At 48.7% G+C, this 27,246-nt stretch overlaps 1 protein-coding gene and 1 non-coding gene across 3 annotated transcripts; both read left to right on the top strand.

Moving 5' to 3' along the window:
• Positions 1–67: 67 nt before the first annotated feature.
• trnaq-cug (transfer RNA glutamine (anticodon CUG)) lies at positions 68–139 on the top strand. The gene has a single exon. It is a non-coding gene; the product is annotated as a tRNA-Gln (tRNA).
• LOC132390993 (rho-related GTP-binding protein RhoG-like) lies at positions 125–27,246 on the top strand. 2 transcript variants are annotated; one of them, XM_059963576.1, is made up of 2 exons: positions 125–233; positions 25,253–27,246. In XM_059963576.1, exon 2 carries the CDS (start codon positions 25,270–25,272, stop codon positions 25,846–25,848), a length of 579 nt encoding a protein of 192 aa, XP_059819559.1. In that variant the 5' UTR covers positions 125–233; positions 25,253–25,269; the 3' UTR covers positions 25,849–27,246. The 2 variants fall into 2 exon arrangements, with proteins under 2 accessions (XP_059819559.1, XP_059819558.1); XM_059963575.1 differs by lacking the exon at positions 125–233 and adding an exon at positions 5,962–6,097.

Genomic DNA, 27,246 nt, shown 5'->3' with positions numbered 1-27,246 from the left:
GCTGAGCCAATCGGCTTGGTTTCCCCTGCTCTGAAATGGCCCTCCCTGCGGCTGGCTGAGCAGCGCGGGTTCCGTGGTGTAATGGTTAGCACTCTGGACTCTGAATCCAGCGATCCGAGTTCAAATCTCGGCGGAACCTGATCCTTTTCCTCAGGGCTGTCGGCCACTTTATTGTGAAATTCACAAGAACGGATTTGAACACTGTAATGGACCAACGTCAGTACAAGGTAGAGGTATGGCGGAGAGTACGTTGACTGGCTGCATCGCCGATGCCCTTGAATGGAATATGGTGGGTACAGCCCAGTCCATCACGGATGAAGCTCTCCCCACCATAACATATAGGAACAGAGTAGGCCATTCGGTCCAGTGAGTTTGCTCCGCCATTCAATCATGGGCTGATCGAATTCTTCCAGACAATAGACAGTAGGTGTAGGAGTAGGCCATTCGGCCCTTCTAGTCAGCACCACCATTCAATGTGATCATGGCTGATCATACACAATCAGTACCCAGTTCCTGCCCTCTCCCCATATCCCTTGACCCCGCTATCTATAAGAGCTCTATCTAACTCTCTCTTGAATGCATCCAGAGACTTGGCCTCCACTGCCTTCTGGGGCAGAGCATTCCACATATCCACCGCTCTCTGGGTGAAAGAGTTTTTCTGCATCTCTGTTCTAAATGGCCGTGAAATCAAGAAAGGAAAGAAAGGCAGCACGATCGCCAATCCCCAAATCCCTCCTCCAGCACGGAAAACAAACTAAATAAATCAGGCACGTAATCCCTCTCCCCACACAAAAATACAAACAAAATAGATCGGGCACATTGACCGCCCAAATCCCTCTCCCCGCACAAAAAAACGAGAAGATTGGGCAAAAAAAACAGAGTATTAAAACTATAAGACTGAAAAGAGAATCTAGTCCGAGTCCACATCCTAAATACATAAAAAAACCCGGGCAACACTCTCTGGGTGCAGCGACAGGCTCTTCCCTCTCCGGTACAGAGCAACCGATCAAAAGACAGGCAGACAGTGCTCACCCTCTGCACTCACTTCAATCTCCCTCGTCACCTTAATTGGTGAACCATGGAAGCTATAATCAGTGAAATGGGGCCAAACATAGGTTTGCACCCCATCCTGCAGCCATTTCAAGAGGACTAGAATATAAAAGCAAAGATGTAATGTTGAGGCTTTGTAACGCACTGGTGAGGCCTCACTTGGAGTATTGTGAGCAGTTTTGGGCCGAGGAGGTGCTGACATTGGAGAGGGTTCAAAGGGGTTTCACAAAAATGATTCTGGGATTGAAAGGCTTGTCATATGAGGAGCATTTGATGGCTCTGGGCCTGTACTCACTGGAGTTCAGAAGGATGAGAGATGACCTCATTAAATCCTATCAAATATTGAAAGGGCTTAGTAGAGTGGGTGTGGAGAGGATGTTTCCTATGGTGGGAGAGTCTGACCAGAGGACACAGCCTCAGAAAAGAGGGACATTCTTTTAGAATGGAGATGTGAAGGAATTTCTTTAGCCAGAGGGTGGTGAATCTGTGGAATTCATTCATTGATGGTTGTGGAGTTCAAGTCACTGGTTATATTAAAGGCAGAAGTTGATAGATTCTTCATTAGTTAGGAGATGGCAGGACATTGATGCTGAGAGGGAAATGGATCAGCCATGTTGAAATGGCATGGAAGACTCGATGGGACAAATAGCCTAATTCTGCTCCTACATCGTATGGTCTTATCTTCTTAGATACAGCAGTTGTTGGGGAGGGATGGGTCTGTGATGTATCGGACTGAGTCCTGTGGATATTCCTGATGGAGAGGGATTTGTCCAAGATGTATCGGACTGAATCCTATGGATATTCCCGATGGGGAGGGATATATCCGTGATGTATCGGACTGAGTCCTGTGGATATTCCCGATGGGGAGGGATGTGTCCGTGATGTATCGGACTGAGTCCTGTGGATATTCCCGATGGGGAGGGATGTGTCCGTGATGTATTGGACTGAGCCCTGTGGATATTCCCGATGGGGAGGGATGTGTCCGTGATGTATTGGACTGAATCCTGTGGATATTCCCGATGGGGAGGGATGTGTCCGTGATGTATCGGACTGAATCCTGTGGATATTCCCCATGGGGAGGGATGTGTCCGTGATGTATTGGAGACTGAATCCTGTGGATATTCCCGATGGGGAGGGATTTGTCCAAGATGTATCGGACTGAATCCTGTGGATATTCCCGATGGGGAGGGATGTGTCTGTGATGTATTGGACTGAGTCCTGTGGATATTCCCGATGGGGAGGGATGTGTCCGTGATGTATCGGACTGAGTCCTGTGGATATTCCCGATGGGGAGGGATGTGTCCGTGATGTATCGGACTGAGTCCTGTGGATATTCCCGATGGGGAGGGATTTGTCCAAGATGTATCGGACTGAATCCTGTGGATATTCCCGATGGGGAGGGATGTGTCCGTGATGTATCGGACTGAGTCCTGTGGATATTCCCGATGGGGAGGGATGTGTCCGTGATGTATCGGACTGAGTCCTGTGGATATTCCCGATGGGGAGGGATGTGTCCGTGATGTATTGGACTGAGCCCTGTGGATATTCCCGATGGGGAGGGATGTGTCCGTGATGTATTGGACTGAATCCTGTGGATATTCCCGATGGGGAGGGATGTGTCCGTGATGTATCGGACTGAATCCTGTGGATATTCCCGATGGGGAGGGATGTGTCCGTGATGTATCGGACTGAATCCTGTGGATATTCCTGATGGGGAGGGATATGTCCATGATGTATCAGACTGAATCCTGTGGATATTCTCGATGGGGAGGGATGTGTCCGTGATGTATTGGAGACTGATTCCTGTGGATATTCCCCATGGGGAGGGATGTGTCCGGATGGACTGAGTCCTGTGGATATTCCCAATGGGGAGGGATGTGTCTGTGATGTATCGGATTGAATCCTGTGGATATTCCCGATGGGGAGGGATGTGTCTGTGATGTATTGGACTGAGTCCTGTGGATATTCCAGATGAGGAGGGATGTGTCTGTGATGTATCAGATTGAATCCTTTGGATATTCCCGATGGGGAGGGATGTGTCTGGATGGACTGAATCCTGTGGAAATTCCCGATGGGGAGGGATGTATCCGTGATGTATTGGACTTAGTCCTGTGGATATTCCCGATGAGGAGGGATGTGTCCGTGATGTATTGGACTGAATCCTGTGGATATTCCCGATGGGGAGGGATGTGTCCGTGATGTATTGGACTGAATCCTGTGGATATTCCCGACAGGGAGGGACTGAGAACAATCGTTGTCATGGAGGAGAGAGGTTGCTGAGAACAATCGTGGTCATGGAGGAGAGAGGAGTTGCTGAGAACAATCGTGGTCATGGAGGAGAGAGGAGTTGCTGAGAACAATCGTGGTCATGGAGGGGATGTGTTGCTGAGAACAATCATGGTCATGGAGGAGAGAGGAGTTGCTGAGAACAATCGTGGTCATGGAGGAGAGAGGAGTTGCTGAGAACAATCGTGGTCATGGAGGAGATGTGTTGCTGAGAACAATCATGGTCATGGAGGAGATGTGTTGCTGAGAACAATCGTGGTCATGGAGGAGAGATGTTGCTGAGAACAATCGTGGTCATGGAGGAGATGTGTTGCTGAGAACAATCGTGGTCATGGAGGAGAGAGGAGTTGCTGAGAACAATCGTGGTCATGGAGGAGATGTGTTGCTGAGAACAATCGTGGTCATGGAGGAGAGAGGAGTTGCTGAGAACAATCGTGGTCATGGAGGAGATGTGTTGCTGAGAACAATCGTGGTCATGGAGGAGAGAGGAGTTGCTGAGAACAATCGTGGTCATGGAGGAGAGAGGAGTTACTGAGAACAATCGTGGTCATGGAGGAGATGTGTTGCTGAGAACAATCGTGGTCATGGAGGAGATGTGTTCCTGAGAACAATCGTGGTCATGGAGGAGATGTGTTGCTGAGAACAATCTTGGTAGAGGAGTTGCTGAGAACAATCGTGGTCATGGAGGAGAGATGTTGCTGAGAACAATCGTGGTCATGGAGGAGAGAGGAGTTGCTGAGAACAATCGTGGTTATGGAGGATATGTGTTGCTGAGAACAATCGTAGTCATGGAGGAGAGAGGAGTTGCTGAGAACAATCGTGGTCATGGAGGAGATGTGTTGCTGAGAACAATCGTGGTCATGGAGGAGAGAGGAGTTGCTGAGAACAACTGTGGTCATGGAGGAGATGTGTTGCTGAGAACAATCGTGGTCATGGAGGAGAGAGGAGTTGCTGAGAACAATCGTGGTCATGGAGGAGATGTGTTGCTGAGAACAATCGTGGTCATGGAGGAGAGAGGAGTTGCTGAGAACAATCGTGGTCATGGAGGAGAGAGGAGTTGCTGAGAACAATCGTGGTCATGGAGGAGAGATGTGTTGCTGAGAACAATCGTGGTCATGGAGGAGATGTGTTGCTGAGAACAATCGTGGTCATGGAGGAGAGATGTGTTGCTGAGAACAATCGTGGTCATGGAGGAGATGTGTTGCTGAGAACAATCGTGGTCATGGAGGAGAGATGTTGCTGAGAACAATCGTGGTCATGGAGGAGAGATGTTGCTGAGAACAATCGTGGTCATGGAGGAGAGAGGAGTTGCTGAGAACAATCGTGGTCATGGAGGAGAGAGGAGTTGCTGAGAACAATCGTGGTCATGGAGGAGAGAGGAGTTGCTGAGAACAATCGTGGTCATGGAGGAGAGATGTTGCTGAGAACAATCGTGGTCATGGAGGAGAGATGTTGCTGAGAACAATCGTGGTCATGGAGGAGAGAGGAGTTGCTGAGAACAATCGTGGTCATGGAGGAGAGAGGAGTTGCTGAGAACAATCGTGGTCATGGAGGAGAGAGGAGTTGCTGAGAACAATCGTGGTCATGGAGGAGAGATGTTGCTGAGAACAATCGTGGTCATGGAGGAGATGTGTTGCTGAGAACAATCGTGGTCATGGAGGAGAGATGTTGCTGAGAACAATCGTGGTCATGGAGGAGAGAGGAGTTGCTGAGAACAATCGTGGTCATGGAGGAGATGTGTTGCTGAGAACAATCGTGGTCATGGAGGAGATGTGTTGCTGAGAACAATCGTGGTCATGGAGGAGATGTGTTGCTGAGAACAATCGTGGTCATGGAGGAGAGAGGAGTTGCTGAGAACAATCGTGGTCATGGAGGAGATGTGTTGCCCATGTCATACAACGCAGCACATGATGATGATGGTGGTGATCAGGTAGAAGGTCCATCGAATGGTGGAGCAGCAGGAGAACGGGGAGGCTGAGATTTTGGTGTTGGCAAACAGATTTTTGGGCCCACCTTGTTCCTGCTGACCTTCAAGTACTCATCGACACTAATCCCATTTCCTTCCTTCCCGGCCTGGCTGGTTCACGTGGTCATCCAGATGCCTCTTCAATGTTCAAATTCATTTATTGTCGTTCAATCATACACAACCCTTTATTTATCTATCGTCCATGTGTAGAATCTCTTAAATATCCTTAATTTATCTGCCTCTACCACCACTCTGTGTAAAAAAACTCCCTCTGACATCCCCCTATACTTTCCTCCAATCACCTTAAAATTATGCTCCCTTGTGTCAGCCATTTCCACCCTGGGAAGCGTCTCTGCCTGTCCACTCAATCTTAATCCCTGCATTTTTTGACTGGAGATGAATCGTGTCTGAATCGTTGTAAGGTTTTAGCAATTAAGCTGACAAAGTGCAAAAGATATACATTAAAATAAAGAATTTAGCACACGCTGGGAAGAGTCAGTAAGTTCCCACAGCATCTCAGCTCAAGTGTGACTTGTTGTGAGAATGTATTTTAAGCAAGTACAAGTGCCAGACCCAGTCCGAGGGGGAGGGAAGTGCCGGAGAATTTAAAATATTGCCCCTCCCACTGCCTATAATCTGCGGGCAGCATGCAGCCAGATCTCAGTTGGTGCTGTCTGATCACCGTCGGGGTGCCACTGTTCATCAGGATGTCTGGGGAGCAGGTGCCTCAGCTCAGACCCCGCCGGCACTCACCGTGATCACCTCGGGCACGACTGCGTACAGCTCTCAGCTCAGGTGAGACACCATTTAACCCTTTGTACGTCGTCACGTCGACTGGCACTGATAAATTCTCCAGGAAGGTGTCTGTTCTGTACAGGGAGAGCAAGGGGTTGAGACAATGAGGGAGGGAGGATGTGGGTAGGATGAGAATGGGGAGCAGCAAAGGGAGAGGAGGAAGGACTGAGAGGGGTAGGGAGATGAGGCCTCTGTGGTGGGGTAGAAATGGAGGGGCCACAGTACCTGTGTCTATACCCATGAGTGCCCCGGAATACAAGCTCAGGACGTGTTGATAGGAAATCTGTCCCGATTACAACATGGAATAAGTTGGGGCAGGTGGGTTCACAACACCATCCCACAGACAACAAGTATCTCGCGATCGCTCACTGTCAGTCATGACATCCCAACTGCCAGGAGTCTCCCCCCCACCCAAGGGAGAATTATTCAACTTCCAGTGCTGACGGGGTAGGGGTGATTCTTTATGTTTACAGTACCCTTGATTTAATTCTTCATTTGGAGTATCACACCCCCACAGTGTGACCCTCCCCCAGTACCACCCCTCCCTCAGTATGACCCTCCCTCAGTACCACCCCTCCCACAGTGTGACCCTCCCTCAATACCACCCCCTCCCACAGTGTAACCCTCCCTCAGTACCACCCCTCCCACAGTGTGACCCTCCCTCAGTACCACCCCCCTCCCACAGTGTGACCCTCCCTCAATACCACCCCCCTCCCACAGTGTGACCCTCCCTCAGTACCACCCCCCTCCCACAGTGTGACCCTCCCTCAGTACCACCCCTCCCAGTGTGACCCTCCCTCAGTACCGCCCCTCCCACAGTGTGACCCACCCTCAGTACCACCCCTCCCACAGTGTGACCCCCCCCCCATAGCAGGGATGTTTTCCAAGATTACATGCTAAGTGTCAGTTGTCCAGTTGGAACCATGACCTCTGGGTGAGAGTTTGCTGGATTTCCCCAATGATTCATGGCCCCAGCAACACCAACACATGGGACAAGAGGAAGATTTGATTTGTCTGTGGCGTCTGCCTCAAGATGACATTTCATCTCTTTTAACCAACATCGGTTTTCTCCCTTCTGACCCTGTCCTCTCATCTACCTCCAAAGTTCATTCTAGGACAAGAGGGCATAACTTCAGGATTGAAGGACATCCATTTAGAATAGATATGTGGAGAAATTACTTTAGTCAGAGCGTGGTAAATCTGTGGAATTTGTTGCCATGAGTGACTGTGGAGGCCAAGTCATTGGGTGTATTTAAGGCAGAGATAGGTAGGTTCTTGATTAGCCAGGGCATCAAAGGGTATGGGGAGAAGAAAGGGATGTACAGTTGACTGAAAGAATTGGATCTGCCCATGATTGAATGTTGGAGTAGACGATGGGCCAAATGGCCTACTTCTGCTCCTAAATCTTATGGTCTTATGGTTCTACTCAGGCCCAGTCTTGGAAATGGAATCGGAGAGTCAGCTTGGCATGTGGGGGGTTGAGAGGGAGCTCCTCTGCCTCTCCCCTCCCTCTCTTCCCAACCATTGCCCCTCTCCCCACCGCCCTGTAGCAAGCTGTGGAGTGTTTGGCCACAGTTCAGCTCAGTCTCTGACTGCCAGCTCGAATCGGGAACTTGACAGGCATGAGAAAGGTCATAGTCAAATTGGGTCCAAAATTAGCCCAGGAATTCTGGCAGCCTGCTGCACGTGGTGGGGCAGGGAGCAGGGAGCTCTCTGTGCTTTTAGATTGGCGTCAGTGAGGAGAGAGAGGCTCAGATCGGATGACATGGGCCCACCCTGTGTGTAGACTCTCTCCACTGGTGTCTGCTCCCCAACTGACCAATGAAACAGACTTGGGAGTCCTCAAGCATGAGTTCCAAAAGCTTACCTTGCAGGATGAGTTGATGGTAAGGAAGGCAAACGCAATGTTTGAATTCATTTCATGAGAACTAGGGTGTAAAAGGGGGGATGTAATGCTGAGTCTTTTTAAGGCACTGGTCAGACTGCACTTGGAGTACTGTGAGCAGTTTTGTGCGCTTACCTCAGAAAGCGTGTGCGAGCATTGCAGAGGGTCCAGAGGGGGTTCGTGAGAATTATTCCGGAAATGAAAGGGTTAAGGTATAAGCTCTGGGCCTGTACTCACTGAAACTTCGAAGAATGAGGGGAGATCTCACTGAAACCTAATGAATATTGAAAGGCCTAGATAGAGTGGATGTGAAGAGGATGTTTCCTATAGTGGGGGAGTCTAGGACCAGAGGATACAAATAGAGTGGATGTGCAGAGGATGTTTCCTGTGGTGGGGGAGTCTAGGACCAGAGGACACAGATAGAGTGGATGTGGAGAAGATGTTTCCTATAGTGGGGGAGTCTAGGACCAGAGGACACAGATAGAGTGGATGTGGAGAGGATGTTTCCTATAGTGGGGGAGTCCAGGACCAGAGGACACAGATAGAGTGGATGTGGAGAGGATGTTTCCTATAGTGGGGGAGTCTAGGACCAGAGGGCACAGATAGAGAGGATGTGGGGAGAATGTTTCCTATAGTGGGGGAGTCTAGGACCAGAGGACACAGATAGAGTGGATGTGGAGAGGATGTTTCCTATAGTGGGGGGAGTCTAGGACCAGAGGACACAGAGTGGATGTGGAGAGGATGTTTCCTATACTGGGGGAGTCTAGGACCAGAGGACACAGATAGAGTGGATGTGGAGAGGGTGTTTCCTATACTGGGGGAGTCTAGGACCAGAGGACACAGATAGAGTGGATGTGGAGAGGATGTTTCCTATAGTGGGGGAGTCCAGGACCAGAGGACACAGATAGAGTGGATGTGGAGAGGATGTTTCCTATAGTGGGGGGAGTCTAGGACCAGAGGACACAGACAGAGTGGGTGTGGAGAGGATGTTTCCTATAGTGGGGGGAGTCTAGGACCAGAGGACACAGACAGAGTGGGTGTGGAGAGGATGTTTCCTATAGTGGGGGGAGTCTAGGACCAGAGGACACAGACAGAGTGGATGTGGAGAGGATGTTTCCTATAGTGGGGGAGTCTAGGACCACAGGATACAAATAGAGTGGATGTGCAGAGGATGTTTCCTGTGGTGGGGGAGTCTAGGACCAGAGGACACAGATAGAGTGGATGTGGAGAGGGTGTTTCCTATAGTGGGGGAGTCTAGGACCAGAGGACACAGATAGAGTGGATGTGGAGAGTATTTTTCCTATATTGGGGGTCTAGGACCAGAGGACACAGATAGAGTGGATGTGGAGAGGATGTTTCCTATAGTGGGAGAGTCTAGGACCAGAGGACACAGATAGAGTGGATGTGGAGAGGATGTTTCCTATAGTGGGAGAGTCTAGGACCAGAGGACACAGATAGAGTGGATGTGGAGGGGATGTTTCCTATAGTGGGGGAGTCCAGGACCAGAGGACACAGATAGAGTGGATGTGGAGGGGATGTCTCCTATAGTGGGGGAGTCTAGGACCAGAGGACACAGATAGAGTGGATGTGGAGAGGATGTTTCCTATAGCCGGGGGAGAGAGGATCAGAAGACAACCTCAGAATAGAGGGACATCCATTTACAACAGGGATGAGGAGGGATTTCGTTAGTCAGAGGGTGGTGAATCTGAGGAATTTCTTGCCACAGGCTGCTGTGGAGGCAAAGTCACTGGGTTTATTTAAAGCGGAGGGTAATAGATTCTTGATTAGTCAAGGTCGTCAAAGATTACAAGGAAAAGGCAGTAGAATGAGGTTGAGAAGGATAATAAATGAGTCATGATGGACTGCAAAGCAGACTCGATGGGCTGAATGGCCCAGATCTGCTCCTGTGTCTGATAGTCCATCCCCTGTGACCATGCTGACCAGTGTGCTCGGGGGCTTCCCTGCTGGGGCCCTGGGATGGGGGAGGGGAGGGAGGGTGTGGAACATCTGCCTGAACAGCAGACACGCACCCAACAGAAACCCCATCCACACCACTCCCACCCTCACCCATCAGAAACCCCACCCACACCATTCCCAACGTCACCCATCAGAAACTCCACCCACACCACTCCCAACGTCACCCATCAGAAACCCCACCCACACCACTCCCACCCTCACCCATCAGAAACCCCACCCACACCACTCCCAACGTCACCCATCAGAAACCCCACCCACACCATTCCCAATGTCACCCATCAGAAACCCCACCCACACCACTCCCACCCTCACCCATCAGAAACCCCACCCACACCACTCCCAACGTCACCCATCAAAAACCCCACCACACCACTCCCACCCTCACCCATCAGAAACCCCACCCACACCACTCCCAACGTCACCCTTCAGAAACTCCACCCACACCACTCCCAACGTCACCCATCAGAAACTCCACCCACACCGCTCCCAACGTCACCCATCAGAAACTCCACCCACACCACTCCCACCCTCACCCATCAGAAACCCCACCCTTACCTCCATGCTCCCCAACCACCATTCACACTGTGGGAGGGGGTGGTACTGAGGGAGGGTCACACTGTGGGAGGGGAGGTACTGAGGGAGGGTCACACTGTGGGAGGGGGTGGTACTGAGGGAAGGTCACACTGTGGGACAGGGGTTATACCAAAAGTTTTCCCATATTCTGGAGTTAGTATCAGTGGTAGAGATTACTGAATTGGTGTTTGTGGGATCATGCTGTGTACAAGTGTTCAGACAGTGACTGACCTGAAGCAGGGGAAGTTTGGAGGGAGAAATCGACAGGCAGTGTCACATGTTGATGTCCCGAATGTTGCTCCTTCCCTCTCCAGCACCCAGTCCCCTCACTGAATCAACGCTTCCCGTCTCTGCCAAGGTCACCCCATCCTCTTCCCTCCCTCCTAATTCCACTCTCTCTCAGTCCTACCTCGGCGAGCAGGGGGTCTCTGGAACTCATCTGCCTCTTGTTCCTACTGCCCTGTTTCACTCCTCTCCACCTCGCTGGGACTCTCTCTGTGGACCCTGTAGCTAGCCACGGTTCAGAGCACAGCCCCTTGGAAACACACAGCAGGTCGGACAGCATCTGCTGAGGGGGAGTCAGAAGTACCATTTTCTGCTTCTCCCTCCACAGATGCTGCCTGACCTGCTGGGCCTTCACTGCAGGTTTCCATCACCTGTTGCATTTTGCTTTCTGTATCACACTTGTGTTTAGGATATAGGTCATAGGGCATTGAACTACACTTCACTTAAGGTCACGGTCTTTTCCCCAGGGTGGAGAAGTCTGAAACTAGAGGAAACTGCAAACAGTGGAGTACAGTACAGGCTTTTGGCCCACAATGTCGTGCTGCCCTTTTAACTTACTCTAAGATCAATTTAACCCTTCCATCCTACATAACACAATTTTTCTATAATCTATGAGACTATCTAAGAGTCTCTCAAATGTCTCTGATGTATTTGCCTTACAGGGCATTCCACACACCCATCACTCTCTGTTTAACAAACCTACCTCTGACATTCCACACCATCCCACTCCCATACTTTCCTCCAATCACCCTAAACCCCTTTTAAACATTTTTGTCCCTTGCTTCTCCCAGAAGGAAATAGGGTCAGGAGTTGAGCACTTGGCCCCTCAGACCCATCCCACATCCTGTGCAATCATGGCTGATCATCGGCTCCTCACTACCCTCTTCCTCCCCTCGCCCACACTCCCAACTCCCTCTACTAACTCCAGCCTCCTGGTCATGCACAGAGTTATGTAATCCAATGTCGATTCCATATTCCAGAATTCAAGAGAGATCAGTTGGCTTTAATTAGTGATAAATTGGTTTATTATTGCCATATGGATGAAAGATGATTATAGCTGGGAGCTTAATGTCCGTTGTATCGAAAGGACAAGCAGAGAGGCATGGGGCAGCGTTGCTCAACTGGTAAAAAATGAAATCGAATCATTACAAAAAGGTGACATAGAATCAGAAGGTGTTGGATCATTGTGGATTGAGCTAAGGAACCACAAGGGTAAAAAGACCCTGATGGGAGATTTATACAGACCCCCAAACAGAAGTAAGGATGTGGTCTACAAGTTGCAATGGGAGATAGAAAATGCATGCCAAAAGGACAAGCTTACAATAGTCATGGTGACTTCAATATGCAGGTAGATTGAGAAAATCAGGTTGATGCTGGATTCTAAGAGATGAAAATTTCTAAAATGCCTATGAGTTGGCTTTTTAGCATTGCTCATGGCTGAGTCCACTAGGGGATCAGCTATTCTCGATTAGGTGTTGGCCATGAGCCAGAATTGATTAAAGAGCTTAAGGCAAAAGAACCCTTAGGGGAAAGTGATCATAATATGATTGAATTCACTATGAGGAAGAAGAGCCAAAGTCAAATTTATCCATATTACAGTATTACATATTACAGTAAAGGGAATTATGGAGGCATGAGAGAGGAGCTGGCCAGAATTGATTGGAAAAGAACACTGGCAGGGATGATGGCAGAGCAGCAACAGCTGGAATTTCTGGAAGCAATTCGGAAGGCAGGGTATATACATCCCAGAGAGGAAGAGGTTTTCTAAAGGCAGGATGACACAACCGTGGCTAACAAGAGAAGTCAAAGCCGTCTTAAAAGCCAAAGAGACGGCTTATAATAGAACAAAAATTAGTGGGAAGTTAGAGGATTGGAGTTAGAGGATTAAACCAACAGAAGAGAAGCAAAAAGCTATTAAGAAAGTAAAGACATATAAAATGCTGGAGGAACTCAGCAGGCTAGGCAGTATCTATGGGAAAAAGTCTAGTCAACATTTCAAGCCAAGACCCTTTGGCAGGACGAGGGAAAAAAAGATGAAGAGTAGATTTAGAAGGTGAGGGAGGGGAGAGAGAAACACAAGATACTAGGTGAAACAGAAGGACGAAGTTAAGAGCTGGGAAGTAGCTTGGTGAAAGAGATACAGGGTTGGAGAATGGATTGACAGATCAGAATGGTAATGGGAAGTGGAATTAAAATGGGTGACCACTGGGATATCCCGCTTCTCCCAATGGCCACTCATTTTAATTCCACATCCTATCCTCCTCTGCTGTTGCGATGAAACCACAATCAGGTTGGAGGAACAGCACCTTATATTCTGTCTGGGTAGCCTCCAACCTGATGGCATGAATATTGATTTCTCTAACTTACAGTAATGGCCCCTTGACCCCTCTTCACCATTTCCCATCCCCTTTTCCCATTCTCAACTTGCCTGCCCATTGGTGCTCCTACCCCTCCCCTTTTCTTTCTGCCATAGCCTTCTATCCTCTCCTACGAGGCTCCCCCTTCTTCAACCCTGTATTTCTTTCATCAATCAACTTCCCAGCTCTTTACTTCATCCCTCCCCCTCCTAGTTTCACCTATCATCTTGTGTTTCTCTCTCCCCCCCTCCCATCTTTTAAATCTATTCCTCAACTTTTTCTCTCCAGTCCTGCCAAAGGGTCTCGGCCCAAAATGTCAATTGTATTTTTTTCCATAGATGCTGCCTGGCCTGCTGAGTTCCTCCAGCATTTTAAAAACTTAGAAAACCTACAGCACAATACAGGGCCTTCGGCTCACAAAGCTGCGCTGAACATGTCCTTACCTGAGAAATTACCTAGGGTTACCCATAGCCCTCTATTTTTCTAAGCTCCATGTACCTGTCCAGGAGTCTCTTAAAAGACCCTATCATATCCACCTCCACCACCATTGCTGGCAGCCCATTCCACACACTCACCACTCTCTGAGTAAAAAACTTACCCCTGACATCTTCTTTGTACCTACTTCCAAGCACCTTAAACCTGTGCCTTCTCGTGCTAGCCATTTCAGCCCTGGGAAAAAGCCTCTGACTATCCACACAATCAATGCCTCTCATCATCTTATTTTGAATATGTTGCTTGGATTTCCAGCATCTGCAGATTTTCTCTTGTTTGTGATTAAGAAGGTAAAGATAGAAGATGAAAATAAGCTAGCCAATAATATTAAAGAGGATACCAAAAGTTTTTTCAGATACATAAAGTGTAAAAGAGAGGTGAGAGTGGATATCGGACTGCTGGAAAATGATGCTGGAGGTAGTAACGGGGGACAAGGAAATGGTGGACGAACTGAGTAAGTATTTTGCATCAGTCCTCACTGTGGAAGGCACTCACAGGATGGTGAGAAGGTTCTTTGGAAACGGAGAGGTCTGAAAGTAGATAAATCACCTGGACCATATGGCATACACCCCAGGGTTGTGAAAAAGGTGGCTGAAGAGAATTTGGAGACATTAGCATAGATATTTCAAGAATCACTAGCTTTTGGAACAGTTCTGGAAAATTGTACATATCACTCCATGTTTCAAGAAGAAAGAGAGGCAGAAGAAAGGAAATTTTAGGCCAGTTAGTCTGACCTCAGTGATCGGGAAGATGTTGGAGTGGTTTGGGGGTACTGGGAGGCACATGATAAAATAGGCAGTAGTCAGCATGGTGTCAAGAGAAAATCTTGCCTGACAAAACAAGCAGGCTAGTCAAAGGAGAAATGGTTGATATTGTGTACTTGGATTTTCAGAAGGCTTTTTGACAAGGTGCCACACATGAGGCTGGTTAACAAGCAATGAGTCCATGGTATTCACAAAGTACACTGCAGACGCTGGGGTCAAATCAGCACGTACAAACAAGCTGGAGGAACTCAGCAGGTCGGGCAGCGTCCGTTGAAACAAGCAGTCAATGTTTGTCGGGCTGAGACCCTTCATCAGGACTGAAGAAGGAGGGGGCAGGGGCCCTATAAAGAAGGTGGGGGAGGGGGGAGGTGCCGGTGAAAAAACAATCATGGTATTACAGGGAAGATTCTAACATGGCTAAAGCAGTGGCTGATTGGCAGGAGGCAAAGAGTGGGTATAAAGGGAGCCCTTTCTGGCTGGCTGCCAGTGACTAGTGGTGTTCCACAGGCGTCTGAGCAATTCTTTCTATGTCATATGTCAATTATTTGGATAATAGAATTGATGGTTTTGTTACAAAGTTTGCTGACGATATGAAGATAGGTGGAGGGATAGGTATTTTCGATTAAGTAGGCTACAGAAGGACTTAGACTGATTAGGAGAATGGGCAAAGAAATAGCAGATGGAATACAGTGTTGGCAAGTGTATGGCTGTGCACTCTAGTAGTAGGATTGAAAGAGTTGACTAATTTTCTAAATGGAGAGAAAATACAAAAATCTGAGGCGCAAAGGGACTTGGGAGTCCTTGTGCAGGATTCCCTAAAGGTTAGATTGACAGTTGAGTTGGTGGTGAGGAAAACAAATGCAATGTTAGTATTAATTTCAAGAGGACTCGAATATGAAAGTGAGGATGTGATGTTATGAAGCACTGGTGAGGCCTCATGGAGTATATGAGCAGGTTTGGGCCCCTTATCTTACAAAGGATGTGCTGAAACTGGAGAGGGTTCAAAGGAGGTTCACAAAAATGATTCCAGGATTGAATGGCTTGTCATGTGAAGAGTGTTTGATGGCTCTGGGCCTGTATTCACTGGAATTCAGTGGAATTAGGGTTGACCTAATTGAAACCTAACGAATGGTGAAAGGCCTTGATAGAGTGGATGTGGAGAGGGTGTTTCCCATGGTGGGAGAGCCCCAGAACAGAGGACACAGCCTCAGAATAGAGGGATGTCCTTTTAGAACAGAGATGAGGAAGAGTTTTGTTAGCCAGAGAGTGGTGAATCTGTGGAATTTATTGCCTTGGGCAGCTGTGGAGGCCAAGTCGTTATGTACATTTAAGGCAGAGGTTGATATCTTTTTGATTGGTCTGGGTATGGGGATACGGAGAGAAGGCAGGAGATTGGGCTGAGATGAAAAATGGATCAGTGGAGCAGACTTGATGGGCCAAATGGCCTAATTCTCCTCCGATATCTTATGACCCTTTGAACTTATATGTACTGAGCTCCAGTGAAAAGCTCTCCGTACAGGTCAATTCAATTTCACAATCAGAATCAGCTTTAATATCACTGGCAGCTGTCATGAAATTTGTTGCTTTATGGCAGCAGTGCAATGCAATATGCAATAATAAAAACTATAACATTACAATAAGAATAAACATAAATTAGAATAGTAGTGCAAAAAGAGAGGGGAAAATAGTGACGTATTATCATGGGTTCAATATCCATTCAAAATCTGTTGGCAGAGACTCTTCCTGAAACATTGAGTGTGTGTCTTCAGGCTCCTGTACCTTCTCCTTAAGAGTAGCAAGGAGAAGAGGGCTTGTCCTGCATTGACGGGGAGCCTTAATGACCGATTACACAGTGCAGTGAGGGAGAGCAAAGGAAAATAGTAAGAGAATGCAGAATAAAGTGTAACGGTTACAGAGGAAGAGCAGAGCAGGCAGACTACATGGTGTGAGGCCATATCGGGGTATACTGGACTATCTGGTGTGGGGTCATATCGGGGTATACTGGACTATCGGGTGTGGGGTCATATCGAGTATACTGGACTATCTGATGTGGGGTCATATCGGGGTATACTGGACAATCTGGTGTGAGGTCATATCGGGGTATACTGGACTATCTGGTGTGGGGACATATCGGGGTATACTGGACTATCTGGTGTGGGGACATATCGGGGTATACTGGACTATCTGGTGTGGGGACATATCGGGGTATACTGGACTATCTGGTGTGAGGTCATATCGGGGTATACTGGACTATCTGGTGTGGGGACATATCGGGGTATACTGGACTATCTGGTGTGAGGTCATATCGAGTATACTGGACTATCTGGTGTGGGGTCATATCGAGTATACTGGACTATCTGGTGTGAGGTCATATCGGGGTATACTGGACTATCTGGTGTGGGGTCATATCGGGGTATACTGGACTATCTGGTGTGGGGTCATATCGGGGTATACTGGACTATCTGGTGTGGGGCCATATCGAGTATACTGGACTATCTGGTGTGAGGTCATATCGGGGTATACTGGACTATCTGGTGTGGGGTCATATCGGGGTATACTGGACTATCTGGTGTGGGGCCATATCGAGTATACTGGACTATCTGGTGTGGGGTCATATCGGGGTATACTGGACTATCTGGTGTGGGGTCATATCGGGGTATACTGGACTATCTGGTGTGGGGTCATATCGGGGTATACTGGACTATCTGGTGTGGGGTCATATCGGGGTATACTGGACTATCTGGTGTGGTGCCATATCGGGGTATACTGGACTATCTGGTGTGAGGTCATATCGTGGTATACTGGACTATCTGGTGTGAGGTCATATCGGGGTATACTGGACTATCTGGTGTGGGGCCATATCGGGGTATACTGGACTATCTGGTGTGGGGTCATATCGGGGTATACTGGACTATCTGGTGTGGGGTCATATCGGGGTATACTGGACTATCTGGTGTGGGGTCATATCGAGTATACTGGACTATCTGGTGTGGGGCCATATCGAGTATACTGGACTATCTGGTGTGGGGCCATATCGGGGTATACTGGACTATCTGGTGTGGGGCCATATCGGGGTATACTGGACTATCTGGTGTGGGGCCATATCAGCGTATACTGGACTATCTGGTGTGGGGCCATATCGGGGTATACTGGACTATCTGGTGTGGGGACATATCGGGGTATACTGGACTATCTGGTGTGGGGTCATATCGGGGTATACTGGACTATCTGGTGTGAGGCCATATCGAGTATACTGGACTATCTGGTGTGGGGTCATATCGGGGTATACTGGACTATCTGGTGTGAGGTCATATCGGGGTATACTGGACTATCTGGTGTGGGGTCATATCGGGGTATACTGGACTATCTGGTGTGGGGTCATATCGGGGTATACTGGACTATCTGGTGTGGGGCCATATCGAGTATACTGGACTATCTGGTGTGGGGCCATATCGGGGTATACTGGACTATCTGGTGTGGGGCCATATCGAGTATACTGAACTATCTGATGTGGGGCCATATCGGGGTATACTGGACTATCTGGTGTGGGGTCATATCGGGGTATACTGGACTATCTGGTGTGGGGTCATATCGGGGTATACTGGACTATCTGGTGTGAGGCCATATCGGGGTATACTGGACTATCTGATGTGGGGCCATATCGAGTATACTGGACTATCTGGTGTGGGGTCATATCGGGGTATACTGGACTATCTGGTGTGAGGCCATATCGGGGTATACTGGACTATCTGATGTGGGGCCATATCGAGTATACTGGACTATCTGGTGTGGGGTCATATCGGGGTATACTGGACTATCTGGTGTGAGGCCATATCGGGGTATACTGGACTATCTGGTGTGGGGTCATATCGAGTATACTGGACTATCTGGTGTGAGGTCATATCGGGGTATACTGGACTATCTGGTGTGGGGCCATATCGGGGTATACTGGACTATCTGGTGTGAGGGCATATCGGGGTATACTGGACTATCTGGTGTGGGGTCATATCGGGGTATACTGGACTATCTGGTGTGAGGTCATATCGGGGTATACTGGACTATCTGGTGTGGGTCCATATCGAGTATACTGGACTATCTGGTGTGGGGCCATATCGAGTATACTGGACTATCTGGTGTGGGGTCATATCGGGGTATACTGGACTATCTGGTTTGGGGTCATATCGGGGTATACTGGACTATCTGGTGTGGGGTCATATCGGGGTATACTGGACTATCTGGTGTGGGGTCATATCGAGTATACTGGACTATCTGGTGTGAGGTCATATCGGGGTATACTGGACTATCTGGTGTGGGGTCATATCGGGGTATACTGGACTATCTGGTGTGAGGTCATATCGGGGTATACTGGACTATCTGGTGTGAGGTCATATCGGGGTATACTGGACTATCTGTTGTGGGGTCATATCGGGGTATACTGGACTATCTGGTGTGGGGCCATATCGAGTATACTGGACTATCTGGTGTGGGGTCATATCGGGGTATACTGGACTATCTGGTGTGGGGTCATATCGGGGTATACTGGACTATCTGGTGTGGGGCCATATTGGGGTATACTGGACTATCTGGTGTGGGGTCATATCGGGGTATACTGGACTATCTGGTGTGGGGTCATATCGGGGTATACTGGACTATCTGGTGTGAGGTCATATCGGGGTATACTGGACTATCTGGTGTGGGGTCATATCGGGGTATACTGGACTATCTGGTGTGAGGTCATATCGGGGTATACTGGACTATCTGGTGTGAGGTCATATCGGGGTATACTGGACTATCTGTTGTGGGGTCATATCGGGGTATACTGGACTATCTGGTGTGGGGCCATATCGAGTATACTGGACTATCTGGTGTGGGGTCATATCGGGGTATACTGGACTATCTGGTGTGGGGTCATATCGAGTATACTGGACTATCTGGTGTGGGGTCATATCGGGGTATACTGGACTATCTGGTGTGGGGTCATATCGGGGTATACTGGACTATCTGGTGTGAGGTCATATCGGGGTATACTGGACAATCTGGTGTGAGGTCATATCGGGGTATACTGGACTATCTGGTGTGGGGTCATATCGGGGTATACTGGACTATCTGGTGTGGGGTCATATCGAGTATACTGGACTATCTGGTGTGGGGCCATATCGAGTATACTGGACTATCTGGTGTGGGGCCATATCGGGGTATACTGGACTATCTGGTGTGGGGCCATATCGGGGTATACTGGACTATCTGGTGTGGGGCCATATCAGCGTATACTGGACTATCTGGTGTGGGGCCATATCGAGTATACTGGACTATCTGGTGTGGGGCCATATCGGGGTATACTGGACTATCTGGTGTGGGGCCATATCGGGGTATACTGGACTATCTGGTGTGGGGCCATATCGGGGTATACTGGACTATCTGGTGTGGGGTCATATCGGGGTATACTGGACTATCGGGTGTGGGGCCATATCGGGGTATACTGGACTATCTGGTGTGGGGCCATATCGAGTATACTGGACTATCTGGTGTGGGGCCATATCGGGGTATACTGGACTATCTGGTGTGGGGCCATATCGGGGTATACTGGACTATCTGGTGTGGGGCCATATCGAGTGTACTGGACTATCTGATGTTGGGCCATATCGGGGTATACTGGACTATCTGGTGTGGGGTCATATCGGGGTATACTGGACTATCTGGTGTGGGGTCATATCGGGGTATACTGGACTATCTGGTGTGGGGTCATATCGGGGTATACTGGACTATCTGGTGTGGGGTCATATCGGGGTATACTGGACTATACTGGGTGAGTGAGAAGAGGGAGAGGGATGAGAGAGAAGGGTGTATGTGTGTGTGAGAGATAGAGGGGGAGAGGTGTGTGTGTGTAATGTGTGCGTGAGAGTGTGTGTGAGTGTGAAGGTGTGAAGTGTGTACATGTGTCTGTGTGAGGTGTTTCTGAGTGTGAGTTGCATGTATTTCAGACGTGTGTGTGTGTGAGTGTGAACTGTGTGTTTATGAGTGAGCATGTAAATCTTCAGTCTCTGTTCCTCCCTCTCAAACCCCAGTTTATGGGGCCAATTCCATAATTTGTAGAAATCTAGAAGCTGAGGACTGATGACCCACTATTCCCACGTTCCTCTCCCAGTGGTCCAGAGTACAGGTGATCCGGAGTGCAGGTTCTCTGGGATACAGGTGATCTAGAGTAGAGGTGATCTGGAGTACTGGGATTCTGGGATACAGATACTCTGGTATACACATGATCCAGAGTACAGATACTCTGGGATGTGGGTGATCTCTCCCTGGGCTCTCTCAGCTGTCACCCCCAGCATATCCTCACTGATATAAATTTTCTCAGTTCCTTCTTTTGCCAGAAACTTGTCACCCCAGCCTTTCTGGCAAGTTGTTTGTGTTCTCTTCGGTGAAGGTGGAAACAGAGATCTTGTGTAATCATTCAGCGCCTCCTTCTTATCAGCTAGGACATAGAACATCAGACTGTACAGCAGAAAACAGCCCTTCAGCCCACTGGCTGCAGGCCAGAATCACCCTCCACCCTCTACACTCATCATCAGGCCAGTTTTGGATCCAGTTTGCCAGCTGATGCACCATCAATAACTCACTCTGAGACGTAAAGGCGAGATATTGGCTTTTATTGACTGGAAGAAGGAACAAGCAGTGAGTGACCACCATACTACCTCCTGGAGACTGAGAGGCCGGGCTCAGGCCTCAATCGCCTTTATACCGGGGTCTGTGGGAGGGGCCACAGGAGCAGTCAGTGTGGGGGGGGGGGGGGGGGGGGAGTGTCCAGACAGGTATATGTAGTTCACCACACCAGCTGACCCTGGATTACCCAAGCTTGAATCTTTGGAACTAGTCCTCAATACTGAAGGCCTTGCTGAAGTCTGTATGAAGCATTCCTCATCAGAATCGGGTTTATTCTCACTATTTTACTTTATATGACATGAAATTTGTGGTTTTATTTCATTTAAAGATACTGTTCAGTGTGGAATAGGCTCTTCCAGCCCTCTGAGTCACTCCACTCAGCAACCCCAAGCCTCATTACAGGACAGTTTACAATGACCAATTAACCTACTAACCAGTACGTCTTTGGACTGTGGGAGGAAACTGGGATACCTGCAGGAAACCCACATGCTTATGGGAAGACATACAAACTCCTTACAGGGGACACTGGAATTGAACTTCGAACTCCGCGCCCCAGACTGCAGTAGCTTCATGCGAACCGCTATGCTTCCATAGTGCGGCAGCAGAACAGGACAGAGAGAAAATACGAAAAATCACAAAGTAACTGAATCCTGCACAATAAAGGTGTGAGCTGGTGTTCACGGGTTCACATGGCAGAGGGGAGGAAGCTGTTCCTGGAACATTGAGTGTGTGCTCAACGAGGCCACGTCCTGGATTCTGAGAGTCCTTCATGTTCGAACCCACCTCCTTGAGGCACTGCCTCTTGAAGATGCCCTCGGTGGTGGGCTGGTTTGTGCCCACGATGGAGCTGGCTGAGTCTCCAGCTCTTGGATCCTGTCCGTTGGAGCCTTCACACCGGGCAGTGCTGCAACCAGTCAGAAAGCTCTTCACCGTATCGCTACAGGAATATCAATTAATTCTTCAAAAAACTTAATTACTCAGACAGGATCTCCCTCCCCAAATCCCTGTCTCTCCAAGTATACAGTCAGTTTGTCCCTGAACTTTTTCTGATAATAAGATGATGAGAGGCATTGATCGTGTGGATAGTCAGAGGCTTTTTCCCAGGGCTGAAATGGCTAGCACAAGAGGACACAGGCTTAAGATGCTGGGGAGCAGGTACAGAGGAGATGTTGGGGTAAGTTTTTACTCAGAGAGTGGTGAGTGCGTGGAATGGGCGGCTGGCAACGGTAGTGGAGGCAGATACAACAGGGTCTTTTAAAAGACTTTTGGATAGGTACGTGGAGCTTAGAAAATTAGAGGGCTATATTAAAGTCTAGTAATTTCTAAGGTAGGGACATGTTCAGCACAACTTTGTGGACCAAAGGGCCTGTATTGTGCTGTAGGTTTTCTGTGTTTCTATGTTAATATCTCTAACACTGAATATTAAACATCAAACAGTACAGCACAGTCCAGGCCCCTCAGCCCACAATGATGTGCTGATCTTGTAACCTACTCCAAGATCAATCTAATCCTTTTCTCCCACATAGCCTCCATTTTTCTTTCATCCACGAGCCTATCTAAGAGTTTCTTAAATGTATCTAACGTATCTGCTTCTAACACCAGGGTGTTCCACGCACTCACTACTCTCTCTGTAAAAAAAATTACCTCTGACATCCCCCCCTATACTTTCCTCTAATCACCTTAAAATTATGCCCCTTTTATCAGCCTTTCTACCCTAAGCAAAAGTCTCTGGCTGTCCTCTCGATCTAGGCTTCTTATCATCTCTATCATATCACCTCTTATCCTCCTTCTCTCCAAAGAAAAAAGCTACCCCCCCCCAAATTTACTCCCCCGAACCTCGAAGCATTGTCCCCTAGTTCTAGTCTCACCTACCAGTGGAAACAACATTTCTGCCTCTATCTTATCTATCCCTTCCATAATTTTATATGTTTCTAGAAGATCTCCTCTCATTCTCCTGAATTCCAGCAAGTACGGTCCCAGGCGACTCAATCTCTCCTCATAGTCTAATCCCTCATCTCTGGAATCAACCTGGTGAACCTCCTCTGCACTGCCTCCAAAGCCAGTATATCCTTCCTCAAGTAATGAGACCAGAACTGCACACAGTGCTCCAGGTGTGGCCTCACCAAAACCCTGTACAGTTGCAGCATAACCTCCCTGTCAACATCCCATCTGCCATCTTGATAGCCTTCTGCACCTGCAAACCAACCTTTTGCGATTCATGCACAAGCACTCCCAAGCCCCTCTGCACAACAGCATGCTGCAATCTTTCACCTTGAAATAATAATCTGATCTTCCATTTTTCATTCCAAAGTGGACTTCATATTTACCAACATTGTATTCCATCTGCCAGATCCTTGCCCACTTAGTTAACCTATTTATATCTCTCTGCAGACTCTCTGTATCTTCTGCACAATTTGCTTTTCTGCTCAATTTAGTATCATCAACAAATTTCAATGCACTACACTCGGTCCCCTTTTCCAGATCGTTAATGTATGTCATGAACAGTTGCGGGCCCAGCACCGACCCCTGCGATACATCGCTCACCATTGATTGCCAACCAGTGTAACACCCATGTATCCCAACTCTCTATTAGAATAACAATCCTCGATCCATGCTAATACATCACCCCCAACTCTATACAACCTTATCTTATGGATGTCTTTTATGTGGCGCCTTATGGAAATCCAAGTAAACAATGTCCATCTGTTCCCCTCTATCCACTGCACTCATTATATCCTCAAGGAACTCCAGTAAGTTTGTGAAACAGGACCTGCCTTTGCTGACTCCTTGCTGTGTCTGCCTGATGGATCCATTTCTTTCCAGATGGTCGCTATTTCTTCTTTAATGATAGCTTCAAGCATTTTCCCAAGATGTTAAAGTACTGCCTGCCTGTTCCCTACATCCTTTTCTGAACAGTGGTGTGACATCTGCCATCTTCCAATCCACCGGGACCTGCCCAGAGTCCAGAGAATTTTGGTAAATCACCACCAAAGCCCTCACTATAATTTCTGCCATTTCTTTCAGTACCCTGGGATGCATTCCATCAGGACCAGGGGACTTGTCCAACTGTAGTCCACAAGTTTGCTCAGCACTATCCCTTCAGTGATAGCTATTGTATCAAGGTCCTCACCTCCCTTCACATCCATAACATCTCTCTTTGGCATGTTAGATGTGTCCTTCACCATGAAGACTGACACAAAATAGTCATTCAAAGCCTTGGCCATTTCCCCATTACCCAATATCAATTCCCCCTTCTCGTCCTCCAAGGGACCTATGTTCACTCTAGTCACCCATTTCCACTTTATATAATTACAAAAGCTTTCACTATTTGTTTATGCATTTTGTGATCATTTATTTCCATATTCTAGCGTCCTTTCTTTATTGCTCACTTAGTGGTTCTTTGTTGCTTTCTAAAGTTTTCCCAATCGTCCAGTTTCCCCACTACTCTTGGTAACTTCGTACACATGAACTTTTAATTTAATGCCTTCCTTTATTTCCTTAGCTATCCAAGACTGACTCTCCCCACCCTTACTGTTCTTGCTTTTAACTGGAATATAATTTTGTGGAGCACTGTGAAAAATCTCTTTGTAAGTCTTCCTCTGTTCCTTAACAGTGCCACCTCATAGCCTGTGTTTCTAATCTACCCTATTCAACTCCTCCCTCATCCCTTTGCAGTCTCCATTGTTTAGGCATTATGCACTGCTTTTAAATTGAACTATTGCACCCTCCATTTTATGAGAAACTCACTCATACAGTGTTCACTCTTTCCAAGAGGATCCCTAACCACAAGATCACTAATTTTACCTGTCTCATTGCACAGGACCAGATCTAAGATAGCATGTTCCCGTGTAGGTTCAGTAAGGTGCTGTTCAAGAAAGCCATCATTCTGTGAAATCCTCCTCAAGACTGCCTCGACCAACTCGATTCACCCAATCTACGTGCAAGTTAAAGTCCCCCATGATAACTACTGTTCCATTGTTACATACCTCACAGCCTTGAACTGAATCCCCTGACGAATGAAGATCAACAAACCATACAGCTTCTTAGCAATCCTTTCGACCGTATACGTAACCTTGTATGACTTATGACCCTGTACGTTCTGTGTCACGCTGGGCACTGAGCCTCTGAGCTATCCGTTAATTTCTGACTTGGTTGCCCGCAGGTTTTTAGCGTGGCGAGATGGTGACCATCAAGGTGATGCTGCTGGGCAGTGAGCTGGTGGGGAAGACCTCCCTCATCGTCTGCCTGACAACCCACATCTTCCCACGGGACAGCCTGCCCACCGTCTTCGACACCTTCAGCACCCAGCTGACGGTGAACGAGCGGACGGTGGTGCTCAACGTGTGGGACACAGCGCCGCAGGAGGAACACCTGCTCTCCGTCCGTCAGTTCTACTATCCCCTCACCGACGTCTTCATCATCTGCTTCTCCATCGGTGACCCCACTTCCTTCGAGCGCGTTTGGAGCGACTGGTACTCTGAGGTACACCGGCACCGGCCCAACGTGCCCGTCCTCCTGGTGGGCACCAAGAAGGACCTAAGGCAGGACTCGGACACCGTCCACGGGCTCCTGCAGCGGCAGTCAGCCCCCGTCACCTACCAGCAGGGCGCCCGGCTGGCCCGGCGTATGAGGGCAGCCAAATACCTCGAGTGCTCGGCACTGCTGCGGGAGGGCGTGAGGGAGGTCTTTGAGGAGGCTGCACGTGCCGTCCTGCACAGGGGACGCACTAAACGAGCCAGGAGCTGTGTGCTGACATGATGCGGGGGAGCGTGGGTGGGGGGGGTCAGAGGCCCAACACAGCCCCGCTCCCCCCCACCAGCCCCAGGAGGGGGAACACTGAAGCTGGTGAGGAGATCTCAGTCTGTGGAGAGGACCACCACGAGATTCAGGTTATTTATCACGAGTAAACCCAAACGTACAGTAAAATGTGTTGTTTGCATCAACAGCCAGCGCACCGTAAAGACGTACTGGGGGCAGCCCACAGGAGTGTCGCCACACGTTTTGGTGCCAACATGGTACACCCAGTACGTTCAGCAGAACAACACAAGCAGCAACTACAGAGAAACAAACCCTCCCACCCATTCACAGGGTGCCTGTAAACCTCACACTCATAGACTCCGGGCCCCTAACCACCAAGCAAGCCAACCCTGAGCTTTTGACCTTTGGGCCTCTAACTCCCACTTTGCCAACTTTGGACTTTAACCTTTGGGCTTTTACCTCCGGACCTCGGCGACCTCTGGGTGTCAAACACAGGACTCACAGATCTCAAGACTTTGACCATCAAGCTTTCATGGACCATCAATTCAAGTGACCCAGTGGACCACGTGATTCCGCCTGTACAGACCTCAAGCACGGCACTCGCAGATCTGGAGATCACTTGCACCCTCCAGGGAGTGGGTTTCCATGGACACCACTGTTGGTGCAGGGGTGGGAAAGATGTCTGCTTCCTGTACATGCCAGGGACATCAGAGAGCAGAGCACAGTGGCATCACAGTGGCCAAAGGACCAATCTCCCTGCCAGCAAGCCAGTCTCCTTACAGTCATAGAGCAAATACAGGCCCTTCTGCCCATCCAGTCCATGCCAACACCCAATTTCCTCTGTTTGGCCCATATCCACCCCCCAACCCCTCCATGTACCCATCCAAATGCTTCTTAAATGATACTTCCTCAACCACTTCCTCTGGCAGCTCATTCCAGAAACTCATCCCATTCTGTGTGAAAAATTGCCCCTTGTCCCTCTTCCCTCTCTTCACCCCGAGTTTTGGAGTCTCCTACTGAGGAATAGATTCTTCGGCCCACAGCGTTAGAATGTAGAACAGTACAAGTCGGGGTGGCATAATGGTTATTGCGACACTAATACAGCTCAGGGCACCAGAGTTTGAAGTTCAATTCCAGCACCATCTGTAAGAAAGTTTGTACGTTCTTCCTGTGGGACTGTGGATTTCCTCCAGCTGCCCCAGTTTGCTGGAGGTTGATAAATTCTTGATTAGTCAGGGCTTCAAAGGTTACGGGAGGGCAGAAGAATGGGATTGAGAGAGATAATAAGTCAACCAGGATGGAATAGCGGAGCGGAGCAGACCCAGTTGGGCCAAATGGCCTAGGTTGGTCCCTATGCCTTATGATTTTATGGTCTTTCCGGCTACAGTCCAAATACAT

This window comes from Hypanus sabinus, chromosome 3 (assembly GCF_030144855.1).
Source record: "Hypanus sabinus isolate sHypSab1 chromosome 3, sHypSab1.hap1, whole genome shotgun sequence".
NCBI classification, from domain to species: Eukaryota; Metazoa; Chordata; class Chondrichthyes; order Myliobatiformes; family Dasyatidae; genus Hypanus; species Hypanus sabinus.
Note: the sequence above shows the minus strand (reverse complement) of the source record. Positions and strands in the feature narration are given on the sequence as shown.

Coding starts and splice junctions, on each gene's coding strand:
- LOC132390993 (XM_059963576.1), top strand. CDS start 25,270: ATGGTGACCATCAAGGTGATGCTGCTGGGCAGTGAGCTGGTGGGGAAG.